The following is a 14,150-nucleotide window of genomic DNA, read 5'->3' as shown; positions in this document are numbered from 1 at the left end:
ACTACGTTAGTTGGGGCCCTTCATCTCATTGATACATCTCTCTGTGATTATACATATGATGGAATGTAGGCTATGGATGGCTCCTAATTTGGACTACAGAAGTATTTCCCTATAAATGTGAGACACATAGCTCAATAAGAGATATTAGATTTTTTTTTTTTTAGTCTGAGAAATGATGGCTTTAGATGATACACTGTATCACTGACATTACTCCAGAAAGACATTTGGAATAAATCTAATTATCTTTTCTTGCTCTTATTATTTTGCAGACTGTTTGAACTCCAGAAGGACCAACACCAGATAAATTATGAATGTTGAACAAGATGACCTTACATCCACAGCAGATAATGATAGGTCCTAGGTTTAACAGGGCCCTATTTGACCCCCTGCTTGTGGTGCTGCTGGCTCTTCAACTTCTTGTGGTGGCTGGTCTGGTGCGGGCTCAAACCTGCCCTTCTGTGTGCTCCTGCAGCAACCAGTTCAGCAAGGTGATTTGCGTTCGGAAGAACCTGCGTGAGGTCCCGGATGGCATCTCCACCAACACACGGCTGCTGAACCTCCATGAGAACCAAATCCAGATCATCAAAGTGAACAGCTTCAAGCACTTGAGGCACCTGGAAATCCTACAGTTGAGTAGGAACCACATTAGAACCATTGAAATTGGGGCCTTCAATGGTCTGGCAAACCTCAACACTCTGGAACTCTTTGACAATCGTCTTACTACCATCCCGAATGGAGCTTTTGTATATTTGTCTAAACTGAAGGAGCTCTGGTTGCGAAACAACCCCATTGAAAGCATCCCTTCTTACGCTTTTAACAGAATTCCTTCTTTGCGCCGACTAGACTTAGGGGAATTGAAAAGACTTTCATACATCTCAGAAGGTGCCTTTGAAGGTCTGTCCAACTTGAGGTATTTGAACCTTGCCATGTGCAACCTTCGGGAAATCCCTAACCTCACACCGCTCATAAAGCTAGATGAGCTAGATCTTTCTGGGAATCATTTATCTGCCATTAGGCCTGGTTCTTTCCAGGGGTTAATGCACCTTCAAAAACTGTGGATGATACAGTCCCAGATTCAAGTGATTGAACGGAACGCCTTTGATAACCTTCAGTCACTAGTGGAGATCAACCTGGCACACAACAATCTAACATTGCTGCCTCATGACCTCTTCACACCTTTGCATCATCTAGAGCGGATACATTTACATCACAACCCTTGGAACTGTAACTGTGACATACTGTGGCTCAGCTGGTGGATAAAAGACATGGCTCCCTCCAACACAGCTTGTTGTGCCCGGTGTAACACTCCTCCCAATCTAAAAGGGAGATACATTGGGGAGCTTGACCAGAATTACTTCACATGCTATGCCCCAGTGATCGTGGAGCCCCCTGCAGACCTCAATGTCACTGAAGGCATGGCGGCTGAGCTGAAATGTCGGGCCTCCACATCGCTGACATCTGTGTCTTGGATTACTCCAAATGGCACAGTTATGACACATGGGGCTTACAAAGTGCGGATAGCTGTGCTCAGTGACGGTACGTTAAATTTCACGAATGTAACTGTGCAAGATACAGGCATGTACACATGTATGGTGAGTAATTCCGTTGGAAATACTACCGCTTCAGCCACCCTGAATGTTACCGCAGCAACCACTACTCCCTTCTCTTACTTTTCAACTGTCACAGTAGAGACTATGGAACCTTCTCAGGATGAGGCACGGACCACAGATAACAACGTGGGCCCCACTCCAGTGATTGACTGGGAGACCACCAATGTGACCACCTCTCTCACGCCACAGAGCACAAGGTCGACAGAAAAAACATTCACCATCCCAGTGACTGATATAAACAGTGGGATCCCAGGAATTGATGAGGTCATGAAGACTACCAAAATCATCATTGGGTGTTTTGTGGCCATCACGCTCATGGCTGCAGTGATGCTGGTGATTTTCTACAAGATGAGGAAGCAGCACCATCGGCAAAACCATCACGCCCCAACAAGGACTGTTGAAATCATTAATGTGGATGATGAGATTACAGGGGATACACCCATGGAAAGCCACCTGCCCATGCCTGCTATCGAGCATGAGCACCTGAATCACTATAACTCTTACAAATCTCCCTTCAACCACACAACAACAGTTAACACAATAAATTCAATACACAGTTCAGTGCATGAACCGTTATTGATCCGAATGAACTCTAAAGACAATGTACAAGAGACTCAAATCTAAAACATTTACAGAGTTACAGAAAAACAATCAAAAAAAAAAAAGACAGTTTATTAAAAATGACACAAATGACTGGGCTAAATCTACTGTTTCAAAAAAGTGTCTTTACAAAAAAAACAAAAAAGAAAAGAAATTTATTTATTAAAAATTCTATTGTGATCTAACGCAGACAAAATTATGTGTATTCCTCAGAACCTGTTTTTGCTGCACTTATTTACTATTTTCCCACATCTCGTCCCTCCCCTCCCTGATTGCCATATTTTTCATAGGAGATCTCAATTCCCTAAAGAACTGGTCTAGGAAATTTTGTAAGAATTCTGTTATACTTTGAGATTTTTATGGTGAATTCTAGTGGTGAGATCCAGTCTATTTTGTCTCTCTTTTATTAATTTTTTTTCTTTTTCCCTCATACTCTTATGAAGTAGTCCAATGGGGAATGCAATATTAGAAATAGATTTTTAAGAGAGAACAAGGAAAAAAAAATGCAAGATCTTATATTTTTCATGCAATGACCTGTTCTGTATTTATGAGGAGGACCATTCTATGGAGAAGAAAAAAAAAGTAAGCAAACAACAGATTAATTTACATATGAGCATCTATAAAACCCATGACTTTTAAACAACTCTAGAACCAGAATTTGTAGTTCAAAAGCTAAAAATAAGATTATAAATAAAATATTGTTGGTTTTTCTGTACTTGGACACAACTCATTTGTAGTATGGTTCAAATGTGAGACACTTGAAGGTAATTAGATTTCCTACTTCCTAAGAAAAAATACTACAGTATTCTTTAGTCATAACATAACTTCTACAGGGTCCTGTTTGACTAGCTGACTGAGTTTTAGATGTGTATTCAAGGATGCTGTGGTATTTTTTCCTTCTTATTAGGGTTATCCTTTATAGAAATGCTCAGGTACAAAAATAATGATTTTGTGAAGTAAATTTAATTCCACTTGAAAGAAAGTTTCAGTATAATTTATTCACTGTCTCCTAAATAAAAGTTCATTGGCTAGATGAAATACGTCCACAAGAAATGAAAGTATTATAAGTTATCTGGGGTTGCAAAAGAATGTTTGGTGCTGAGTGTTAGCAAATTCAGTTCAATTCAGTGATAATTAGTAATGACCTAAGATATGCTAAACACTGATTTTAGTATTTTGGGTACACAGTTGACAAGATCTGGTTCCCATCCTTGAATCACTCCCGATCTATATGAAAAATGACTAAAGAAATAATCTCAGTTTGTCACTGGTTGCCTGCTCTGACTATGCTGTTAGGTGAAAGGCTGTGAATTGGGAACTTAAAGTATCAAAATATTAGGTTACTGCTATTATAGAAACCTCCTGGATTGACGGTTTCTTCCATCCTTCTGGAGGAGGAGCCTCTCTTTTTCTAAATGCAGATTGCAGATCCTTAAGGAAGTATGGATATAGATTTGCTCCAAAGGATGTCTACATACCAGGAAATGGCAATGCTAATGCAATGGTAATTTGTTAAAGGTACTTTTTAAGGAACTGGGGACATTGTTGCTAAGAGAACATACCCTAGCTTCCAAGTAAAAAAGGAACTTGCTGGTTGTTGCACTTTGGCATTCAACATATATTTTAATATATTATAGGTATGACTTCTATCTTTATCTGTGTGAAGCAATGTGAATATATACAAATCTCCTTATTGGCATTGACACCTCCTACCTTGGTCATGAAACAAGGATTAACCAAGCTGAAGAAAACTTCAGATCCTAATGGATGAGCGGCTTAGAAACACACACTTAATTCTGCAGGCTGGATCTCACTCTGGGGTTTTGTGGTCTACAGGTGTGAAAAACCAATCATTAATCACAAAATAGGTCAAAGACATGGGAGGAAAGGATAGCTAATGAATGAGAGCACACAAGAGTCTTGCTCCTATTTTTTGATGACCGATTCTCTGGCTTTTTCCATCCTTATTTCCTACCTCCCTTTGTTAAGTACATAGTTCACATTCACTTTTGCTGCGGAGAAGACTCAAGAAAAGCAAAAACACATGTTGCCTGTCATTTGTGGAGTTATTCAGTATTGAATACAAGTATACTTCATATTCTCAAGCGGCATATCACACACACACACACAAAGACATCAAGGAGTATCTGTAATGCCAGGCAAAGGCTAGTACAAAGAAGAGTGGTATAAATCAAGATGGAAAAGTAACCTGCTTTCTCTACTTGGTTTAGGTTCACCAAGCTGCCTTTGCTGACTCTGAAGTTTCTTTCATTTTAAGCTTATAATTCTTATGAGGTTAGTCCTGGCATGCACTTACCCTTGCCTGTGATGGGTGGCTGAGCAGTTAGAGAAATTCTACTAAATAGAATGAAAGGTGAAATTGCACTAAAAAGACAGGTTGGAATCTAAAACATACGATCAGTCCTCTAGGAAATTATAGTAGTACTAATGAATACATTTTGGAAAAAAAAAATGATGAAATGTTAAAATAAACCAAACTTGACATTCATAGGAAATATTTAGAAACTCTTTTGACAAAAGGTCCTCATTGCAGGTTTTAGGGATGAAGGGTGGAGTGCTATAAATATGTTATTGAAAGGAAACTAAAATGAATTCTAGATGTTTTCTGATGAACAGTGTATCTGTATTTGCCCTGCATAACATACTTGGCACTCAGCCCATCAGTACAGTTGCTGCACTAATGTATGAGAGACCATTACACATGGTGGATTTACTTGGTACAGCAGGAAGCCCAGGTGACTGTTTAGATATCTGATACCTCCTTGCACCAAAAACATAATTTTATGTCCACTGCTCATTTTGTTCTATCCAAAGGCAACTGGATGGCAGTATTCTGAAACATGTGCCCCAAAACACAACATTTACAATTAACCAACTTAAAGTAACTCAATGATAATTTTAGCATATAAAAAAAATTTTTTGCTACTAAAGATACACAGTTTGCTTCGGGGAAACCTCAAAGATACTTTATAAAGAAGATGCTTTAACATCTTTTTCTATTCAAGAATTACACATCTGGCTATGACCTGAGTCTCTAGAACTGTTCTGAACATGTCCAAATGCATTTGCATTAGCAAAATGCTAGAAGGATTTGGTATAGCTCACACAAATAGGCCCTGATATAGCCTTAATAACTTCCCATCATATTTCAAATATTCTGAAATCTAATATCATCTTTTCCAAAGATTGAAATAGGTTATTTGAACCTGGAACAGTGATCAGTATTTTTTTGAGGAAGAAAATGTGGATAGTCCATGATTGCTTTTAGGCCTTTATAATCAAAGAATGAAAAATTAGGATATTATTTGACACCTATACCTATTTCATTTACTATAAAATGAAATTCTAACTATAGATGTGTTGGGGAAAAAAAAACTTGACAATGAAAGGGTTATTTACATGAGAGAAAGAAAAGGAAGAAGGCATTTTAAGAACAGGATTTACTGAAACATGAAGAAGATATTAAGCAGGTGGCCCTAGAGTATCCAACATTTCCAAGGTAAATATTGATCAAGGTGGGGAAAAGAAACAGTCCCTCAGTTTCTTATCCTTTTGGGATAATCTTCAAGATATTTAGATAAGGCAGAAGATTTAGGTGAGTGCTTAGAAATACAGTATGGCACTCTAAAGCAATATAATTTTAAAATAATGTAATCAATTGTTTATCTGGTGCTTCAGCTTACTAGTTTTAATGAGGATCTTGAAGATAAGGATATCATTAAATATCAACAACATAGCATGTAATGCCTGGGCAAGGAGTCATACACTTCTGGGAAGCCATTCATCTGTTTCTCATACGATATACCAATGCAGAGTCAAATGTCTTATAAAAGCATATCCCCCAAGCTACACATGTATAATTATATCTGATTAGAATGTGATTCTGTACAATAGCTACTTCTGATAAAAAAGGATGCTAAAAAGTTGCCTGCTAAAAATGAAGGTACATGCTATTCTTGCTCTTCTTCCACAAGAAGAAATGTGAATTCCTAAAAACTGTACATATTAGATAGGAAGCAGCTGTAACACCATTGTCTTCCCAGGTTCCATCAGGATTCAGAGCAAGATATATCTGGCTCTATGAAAGAAAAAAGAAATCTAGAATTAATGTAGCACACTGTCAATTCAGATCCAAATTTAGATACTGAATGAATTATTCTCACAACACATACTAGTTCATTCTGTTTCTTAAAATACTGCCAACTCTGAGATTTCAACATTTCTTAATATTATTTGAGAAATCTATACAAATTATATATAAAATTACATAATTAAATCTTAAAAGAGGTGTTTAGAAGTCATAAATAAAACTGTTGTTCATTTTGCTTTTTCCCAGGATAAATAAAGAAAAAGAGAGAGAGAGAGAAAGAAGGTATTGCTTCAAGACAGACAATAAATGAAGCTATTTTAATAAAAGCACATGATATTGGAAAAATTTTTCTATTTTGTAAATTTTGTTATGTGCAGTAAATGAGCACATCCATCTCTCCCTTGCACAAAATACAGAAAGCAAAAGCCTACACAAATCAGACCATGAAGTCTTATCTTTCATTATTTGGTCCAGTAATTCAATTTCATTTTCCAGATTATTAATGCTGCACTTTATTATATATTTGATGCTGAATTGCTGAATTTGACTTGTCCATATGGCATCAATCCAGCCTTTATCCCATTGCCAGAAGTAGTGAATGTATTGCTTTTTATCCTGATGAAAGAAAGGGAAGATTCAATGTTGTTTGAAGGAGAGGGGCTGGTCTCTGTAGTGGCAGTAGAACCTGCTCTGATTTATGTCCTCAGACTCTGAGAACTTGCCGGAAAAACCACCTTGTCCAGCTCTAGTTCAGTTATCATGATGGAAACACATTATGAACACCTTTAACATTTATTGTGTCTATATATCAATAAGGCTTTGGAATGATAATCTCTTTACTTCTCCAGTCCTTCATTCCACACTGAAAGAAGTAAAAACCAAGTGGAATTCAGCAACTGCTATTTAGGCACAGTTGCTAGTTTTATAAAGTGAGTAGATCTCTAAGAGAAATAAATGAAACCTGAATTAAAATATTAAAACATACAATAATGATGATATATTTTATGGCTTATACTTTTTTATGAAATAAAATCTTAGAGAAAATAGTTTGTAATACCAGGGAAATTTTGGAGGTCTTTATTAATGGAATCATTATGAAAAAAAAACTGATACTAACAAAATTTGTAAAACGCCTTAAAAGTCAGAGGTTGAAAATGGACTTCCAGGTCCTATGACTAGTTCCGTTTAAAAAATAACAACGATGATGTTTTACAAAATGAAACAGAGAAGTAATAAAGTTTCTCCTTCCCACAGTCCTTAAGCAGACTAACTAATGCTAGTAAAGGTGTTTCTCAGCATCGGTGGACTGTCAGGGAATGACCTTCAGTTAATTCTGATCTTAAAAACATCATGTAGCTATGTTTTCTCACCTGAAACAATTTCAATAGTCTTGTAAACAAGGTCACTCAAAAAAAAATTAATGGCAATATTTATGCACTCAATTACATTTTGGTTTTTCAATACATATCCTTACCTTATGTGAAAGTAAATTTTATCCCTAGTTTTCATTTCTCAGCATGTTTTCAGGTTTTCCAAGGGAAGTATGAAATCAGAATCTGTCACTCCTGCTGCACATTTAGTTATGCAATCTGGAGTTCAACCCTAAGCAATATTGGGCAGTTCATATAAATGAGTAAATTATTTCCTAGGCATTGTAGGAATGGTGTCCCTTTTTATTTCTACTCTCAAATCCCACTTTATAGGCCATTTCTTCTCCAGATCAAATTCTACTTTAAAGACCTGATATTTTTTATTATGATTAATATAACCTCCACTTCCAAGAGGAATGAGGAATTTCACAATATTGAAAAATACTTTCAAAAAGGATCACATATGTAATATATATAACACAAAATTGTCATATTATCAAAGACAAGTGCCTATATACAGATATAGATTATTCATCAGAAAGTACATTCTAATGAGATAAAAGTCTCATTTATTGGCCAAGATAGTTTTATTTGATTTATATTATCATTAAACTCTTGGAAAACTCAATTAATAATGAGTCCTGAGATTGATTTGTAATTATTATTTGAAAGCCATTTTAGTAAACATGACAAGCACTGATGTTAAGAAGTAAAAAATCCACAATTAGATTAATGTCAGAAATAAACTATGAGCTCTTGGAAATTAGGGATATACCATCAGGCGTTCGTAAGATACAGTAATTTAAAAATAAAAATTGTGTGCTTTACAGCTTAGGAAACACTTTCACCTGTTTTTGTTGTTGTTGTTGTTGTTTTTAATTTGTGAGCCTTAAAGGGATGGTAGGTGAGTGTTTTAAATTCAGTTAGCAGATTTTCACTGGATAGTACATTTGTCTATATACAGAATTATTGATATTTTGAAGCTATAAACAGAATATGAAGGAAGAGGTGTAAAAATAGCACTGGACAAAAGAAAAGTAAATGGTGAATGTGCAAAAAATGATTAGATTATTTTTATATTAGAATCATTCATATATTAAATATGAATTGAGCAACCCACTTAATGCCAGGCAGTGTTTGAGTCTCTGGATATATATATGGCGGTGAACACAACCAAATCGTGACCCACATGATAATGTGAACAACTTGTCTCAGTTTGCTCAGAAGTTCCTAGATTTAGCATTGAAAGTCCTGCATCTCAGAAACCTCTTATTGTACCACAAACCAAGGTGGTTGGTCACCCTCTTCAGAACCTTATTTTTTGGTAATTGTCACCTTGATTCCCTGGTTCACCTTAATGTGTTTATCTCATTGTTAATGACAATGCAAATAGCATTGACCACAAGTAATCAATGGCTAGAACACCTATTTCTAATTTGGGCAAAGCCATGGCAAGAGAAAATGCTGAGAATACCAAACTCGCTAGAATGATTTCTAGACAGCACTCCGTGGAGTGCAACAGAAGTAGAAAAGGCACAACTTGCCCTCACGGAATAGTTAGTGTCCGGGGATGTCGACAATCATGTTATTATACCTACCACTTCTAGGACTCCTACATGTATCATCTCCAGTTCTTACAAAGCCCGATAAGGTAGGTATCATTATCTCCATGTTTGAGATAACAAAATTGAGAGCAAACTCTTTCCACTGCACAAAAATGAGGAAGAAAACCAAGGGTAAAAGAGGAGAATGGGACTTTCAGATGGCTGTAGCAAGTCTCGTTTTAGCAATGGCAGAACAGGAAACTGTTATCACTCTCTTCAGAATATTTTGCCTCTTGTATTCTATTAGATTGTGTTTTCCTGGAAAACATGCTTCTCTTTGGGAACACATTTTGGCAATCAGTGTTAGTCTTATTCTTGTTTGGTCGGGTTTACTAATGAAATTGGTAGGACAACACCTTTGAAGCACTGGCTTGTTTATTGTGGCAATGTTTAAAATATTTTTGTATTGACTTTTATTGAATTTTTATAGAGGAACTTCAAATGGAAGACATTATGGATCAGTTAGCATTCAAAGATAAAAATAAATCAATCAACACTATTTTTATCACAATTATTCAGTTTTAGATATTTTATTTTTAGAGTTGCATTATGATTCACTTTTATATCCTAATCAAATGTCATTGCTGGATATCCCTGAATAACACAGTAGCTAAAGCATTATATTCAAGAGTCCCTTTTCCATAGGAAAAAAAAAAAAAAAACCCTCTTTACTAACCTCAGTAGTTCTTTCTATGTAAACGGTTTTCATGAAGCCAGTAAAATCATTCCATTCATCCTTCTTAGGATAAAACACACTATTTAAATCTGTGTAAACTCTGTAAGAGGTAACCGTTAGGCTGCAACAAATTTTTACTTGCCAAGTATTTAAAAGAGGGAAAAAACATAAGGCATGCCCCCCAAAGACAGAAGCTTAACTTTTGGAAATTGGAGACTCAAACAAACTATAGAATAAAAAATATTTAATTATCACAACTGAGTACTTCTAAGAAATTTTAGCTTCTATACCTCAGTATTTGTTATTATTTTTATAGTTAGTAAAAGCATTATCTTTGGCAAATAATGGATGCAACTAAAGTGAAAACATTATTAGAAAAATAGAGACATGAGAGAACTAATTGGCTAATGTGAACAAGCATTACAATACAGTGGAAAAGCTTTCTCTCCACCTAACGGCATGAGTGACAGACTTGAAAATGGAACACTAGTCATAGAACTTTTAACATGAAAAGAGTGGTTAGTTTTAAATTTTTGACCCAATTCATTATCTTTTCATTCCTTAATGCAGTAATTCATTTACTCATGAAACGTTCATTGAGTGCTTTTGCTATGCCAACAAATAAATAAAGAATAAGGGCATAGTCTTTACCTTCAATGAGCTTACAATATTGCAAATACAATAGGATAAATTCAATGGAAAAGGCAATACATATTATGTAAGCAGAGAGAAGGACAATAGACCTGGGATATACGGTTGTTGGAGAGGGAATCAGGTTTGCTGCTTAAGTCAAGTGATTCCTGAGTTGAGACCTAATGGATGAATAAAAGTTAGCCAGGTGGTGGATGGTGATATGTCAGTTTTCCCAGCACAATGCACAGACAATGTCATGTATGAGAAAGAGAACTGTAAGCAGTTTTGTGTTTATAAAGCAAATCATGAATTTGAAGATTGTTAAAGACAAAGCTAAGACAGTGATTGAAGACTTTGTATAGCATGTTGATTCTATAGAATGGAGCTTATGATGATGAAGTAGTAACATTTTCTAAGTAGTTGAGCAGTTTGGATGGTCACTTGAATGGCAGAAGAATAAAATGTAAGGTTAAAAAGATGAGGGCAGAGAGAAATGCATTTTGGTGGTTGTTATATACTATAATAGACAATTAGTGAAAATTACAATCTAGTTTTTGAAAAATCAAGCCAAGTTAGCTGGACTTTTTTCACTGAAAGATGAAAAGAGGAGAGGAAATCAATAGAGAGGGGGGGTGGTTGTTGTGAGCAGCAATTAGAAGATAACGTTTGTAGTTAACAGCAGAGGAAGAAGTTGTTGTTCCAGGTGTAGACTGGGGAAGGAAGATGATGTCATCACCAAAGTTTAGATGTGTGAATACCTATGGGAAATCTTAGTAGGGTTGTCCAGCAGGAAGCTTTTGTGGGCTAGTAATATTTATCTTGCAGTCATCAATATATTAATAAAATATGCAGTAAAAACTGAGAGAGTGGGTGAAACTACCCAGTATGCAATACAAGAAGTTCAGTGGGTAAAGAATAGGATCATGAGAAATAACAACATCTGATAAGTGTGGAGAGGAAGAGAAAACCATAAATTCAACATCCATTAAATAACTATTTGTTGAATCTTTATTATATGTGAGGCCCCATGCTAGGCCCTGGGATTATCACTTTAATGATGAATCCCAGCCAAAAAGGGAAGACAAGTGACATAGATAATTATTTAATTGCAGCTGTGATAACTGCTCTAAAACAAAATTTCAAGAAAAATAATTGATAATGTAAAATAATGGAATTTTTTCTAATCTAGGAAGTTTTTTTTTAAGTAGTAGAAGTAGAGAGAGTAGTGGTGATTGATGTTAATTAGAAGGAAAATACATCGGACAAGGGAAGTTGTAGTCTAAGGAATTTAGACTTTATTCTACAGGCAATAAGGTAGCCATGGAAAAGAAAAAACAGGCTGGGCCCGGTGGCTCACACCTGTAATCCTAGCACTTGGAAGGCTGAGGTGGGAGGATCGTTTGAGCTCAGGAGTTCGAGACCAGCCCGAGCAAGAGTGAGACCCCATCTCTACTAAAAATAGAAAGAAATTATCTGGTCAACTAAAAATATATAGAAAAAATTAGCCGGGCATGGTGGCACATGCCTGTAATCCCAGCTGCTGGGGAGGCTGAGGCAGGAGGATCACTTAAGCCCAGGAGTCTGAGGTTGCTGTGAGCTAGGCTGATGCCACGGCACTCTAGTCCGGGCAACAAATCGAGACTCTGTCCCCCATAAAAGGAAAAGAAAAAACAGATATGGACGAACATTTATATTAGAATAATTTATAAGAAAGAAATAGGACATCAGTGAAGTTATAAATTTCAATCTAGCTATGCTTGAAGAAATGACAGAGAGATGCCTTAGATTTTGTTTTTAAATCACCTCTGTACTTTTCAATTTATATCACACAAGTGGCCCACTATTACTGGGAGATAAAGAGAATTTCCTGAAGAATCATGGACTCACAATCTCTGCATTCAGACTGGTTTATAATTTACAATGGCTTGACAGAACAGAAAACAAATGCTTTTGATAAGTTTCCTAAATAGCTAATTAATCCTTTTTGGATGGTTCTTTCATCCCTTGATACACAATGGAGTAATAAAAATTGCATTTAATAGAAGAACAATGAAATTCAAAATACTATAAAGTCCATTATGGGAATGAAATTAGGTTATCATCTATTAAATAAATTATTAATTGATGTCATAATAGCTCAGAGCAAAAGAGTATAGTTGCAGTTTTCCAATGCAGTCAGATAAGAAATATGAACAGAAGGAATGCAAACATATATATTTGTGATTAGAACATAGAAGAGAATTTCAAGGGAAGTATTGGATGTTCTAATACGGAATGAATAAAATCTCTGGAGACGAGATTACAGGTAAGCATGCCTGTGGACACCAAGGCATAGACAGGAAGTGAGGTAATATATGTCTGTCATCTCAGGGGCCTGTCACTCATGTTTAGTTACATCACATGTATTATTAATCAAAGATCTGAAAGCTTTTAAAAATATCTCAGTATTTGTTCCAAGAGAAATAGTATTATATTGGTAAGTAAATGACAATAATTTCTAATTTATTTTCCTATGAAACATTATTTACAGGCTGTCTGTTCATGATGGCATAGCAAAACATAGCAAGGCCTATTTATCACACAATAATAAATTTATGTTTGTATTAATAAATTACATTTCAGAAAATATTTAAGGGGAGCTGGAACCTTCTTGCTGAGTCATGATAACTGGGTTTACCTTGCTTGGAGTGCAGGTTAGAGTAAAACATAGCTATGCTAAAGCAATGAAAAAAATCATAAGTCATGAGCTGGTAACCTTATCTGAATCAACATAATATCAGAATTAGGGATACAGTAGAGGAAAAAAAGAAAAAGTAGTTTTTGATCATACACAGGGTCTTTAAAAAACTTAAAATCTCTCAGTCTGCAAACCTAGCACTAATGGTTTGGACTCTCCAATAATTTCTTTCTGGCTCTTTGATTGGGTACCTACTAGCATAGCATCCAGGAAGAAGATTGTCATTCATTTCATGCCTTCTTAACGTGTCACAAAATGGAAAATATAGTGTAGAATTTAGGTAGATTCCCTGTCTGGAGTTTATGATCTAGAGGTCCCATATTTTAATTGATTAATTAGAATCCATTAAGCATCTAAACTATGTTTGTATCTAATAAGTCAAATATATATATATTGAGTTTTTACATTTATTCTTATTATTTTTTTGTCCTAAACAATAGGACCACAAATATGTTTGCAAAACAAATGTTTTTATTATTCTTTATTTTATTTTATACCTGTAAATTTTTGTTTGGCTATCTCATGGCTATGAAAAATGTTCTGCATTTTTATACATTTGTTTTATGTGCTTCTTTTAAACATTTTGGCAAACTCTTCTTTTACATAGCCATACTTGTCTTGGATCAAGCCACACCCTACTAGATTTGTCCATTTGTCGTTGAAGTTTAATTACAAGAAATTTTGGAATAGGACTAGCCACCCAAAGAAAGGAGTAGAATATCATCAAACTATTACATATATTCTAATTCCAACTATTCACGTTTTCGATTTCACATAGTTTTCTTCTTTAAGTAGCCATTCAATCACTA

The 14,150-nt window shown here is 35.5% G+C and overlaps 1 protein-coding gene across 1 annotated transcript; it reads left to right on the top strand.

Annotated features, from left to right (window-relative positions):
- The first annotated feature begins 278 nt into the window (after window positions 1-278).
- On the top strand, window positions 279-2,400 carry LRRC4C (leucine rich repeat containing 4C). Its single transcript, XM_045556667.1, has one exon. It carries the CDS (start codon window positions 312-314, stop codon window positions 2,232-2,234), a length of 1,923 nt encoding a protein of 640 aa, XP_045412623.1. The 5' UTR covers window positions 279-311; the 3' UTR covers window positions 2,235-2,400.
- The last annotated feature ends 11,750 nt before the right edge of the window (window positions 2,401-14,150 follow it).

The sequence above is a fragment of the Lemur catta genome, chromosome 7 (assembly GCF_020740605.2).
Source record: "Lemur catta isolate mLemCat1 chromosome 7, mLemCat1.pri, whole genome shotgun sequence".
NCBI classification, from domain to species: domain Eukaryota; kingdom Metazoa; phylum Chordata; class Mammalia; order Primates; family Lemuridae; genus Lemur; species Lemur catta.
This window is presented reverse-complemented; position numbering and strand designations above follow the sequence as displayed.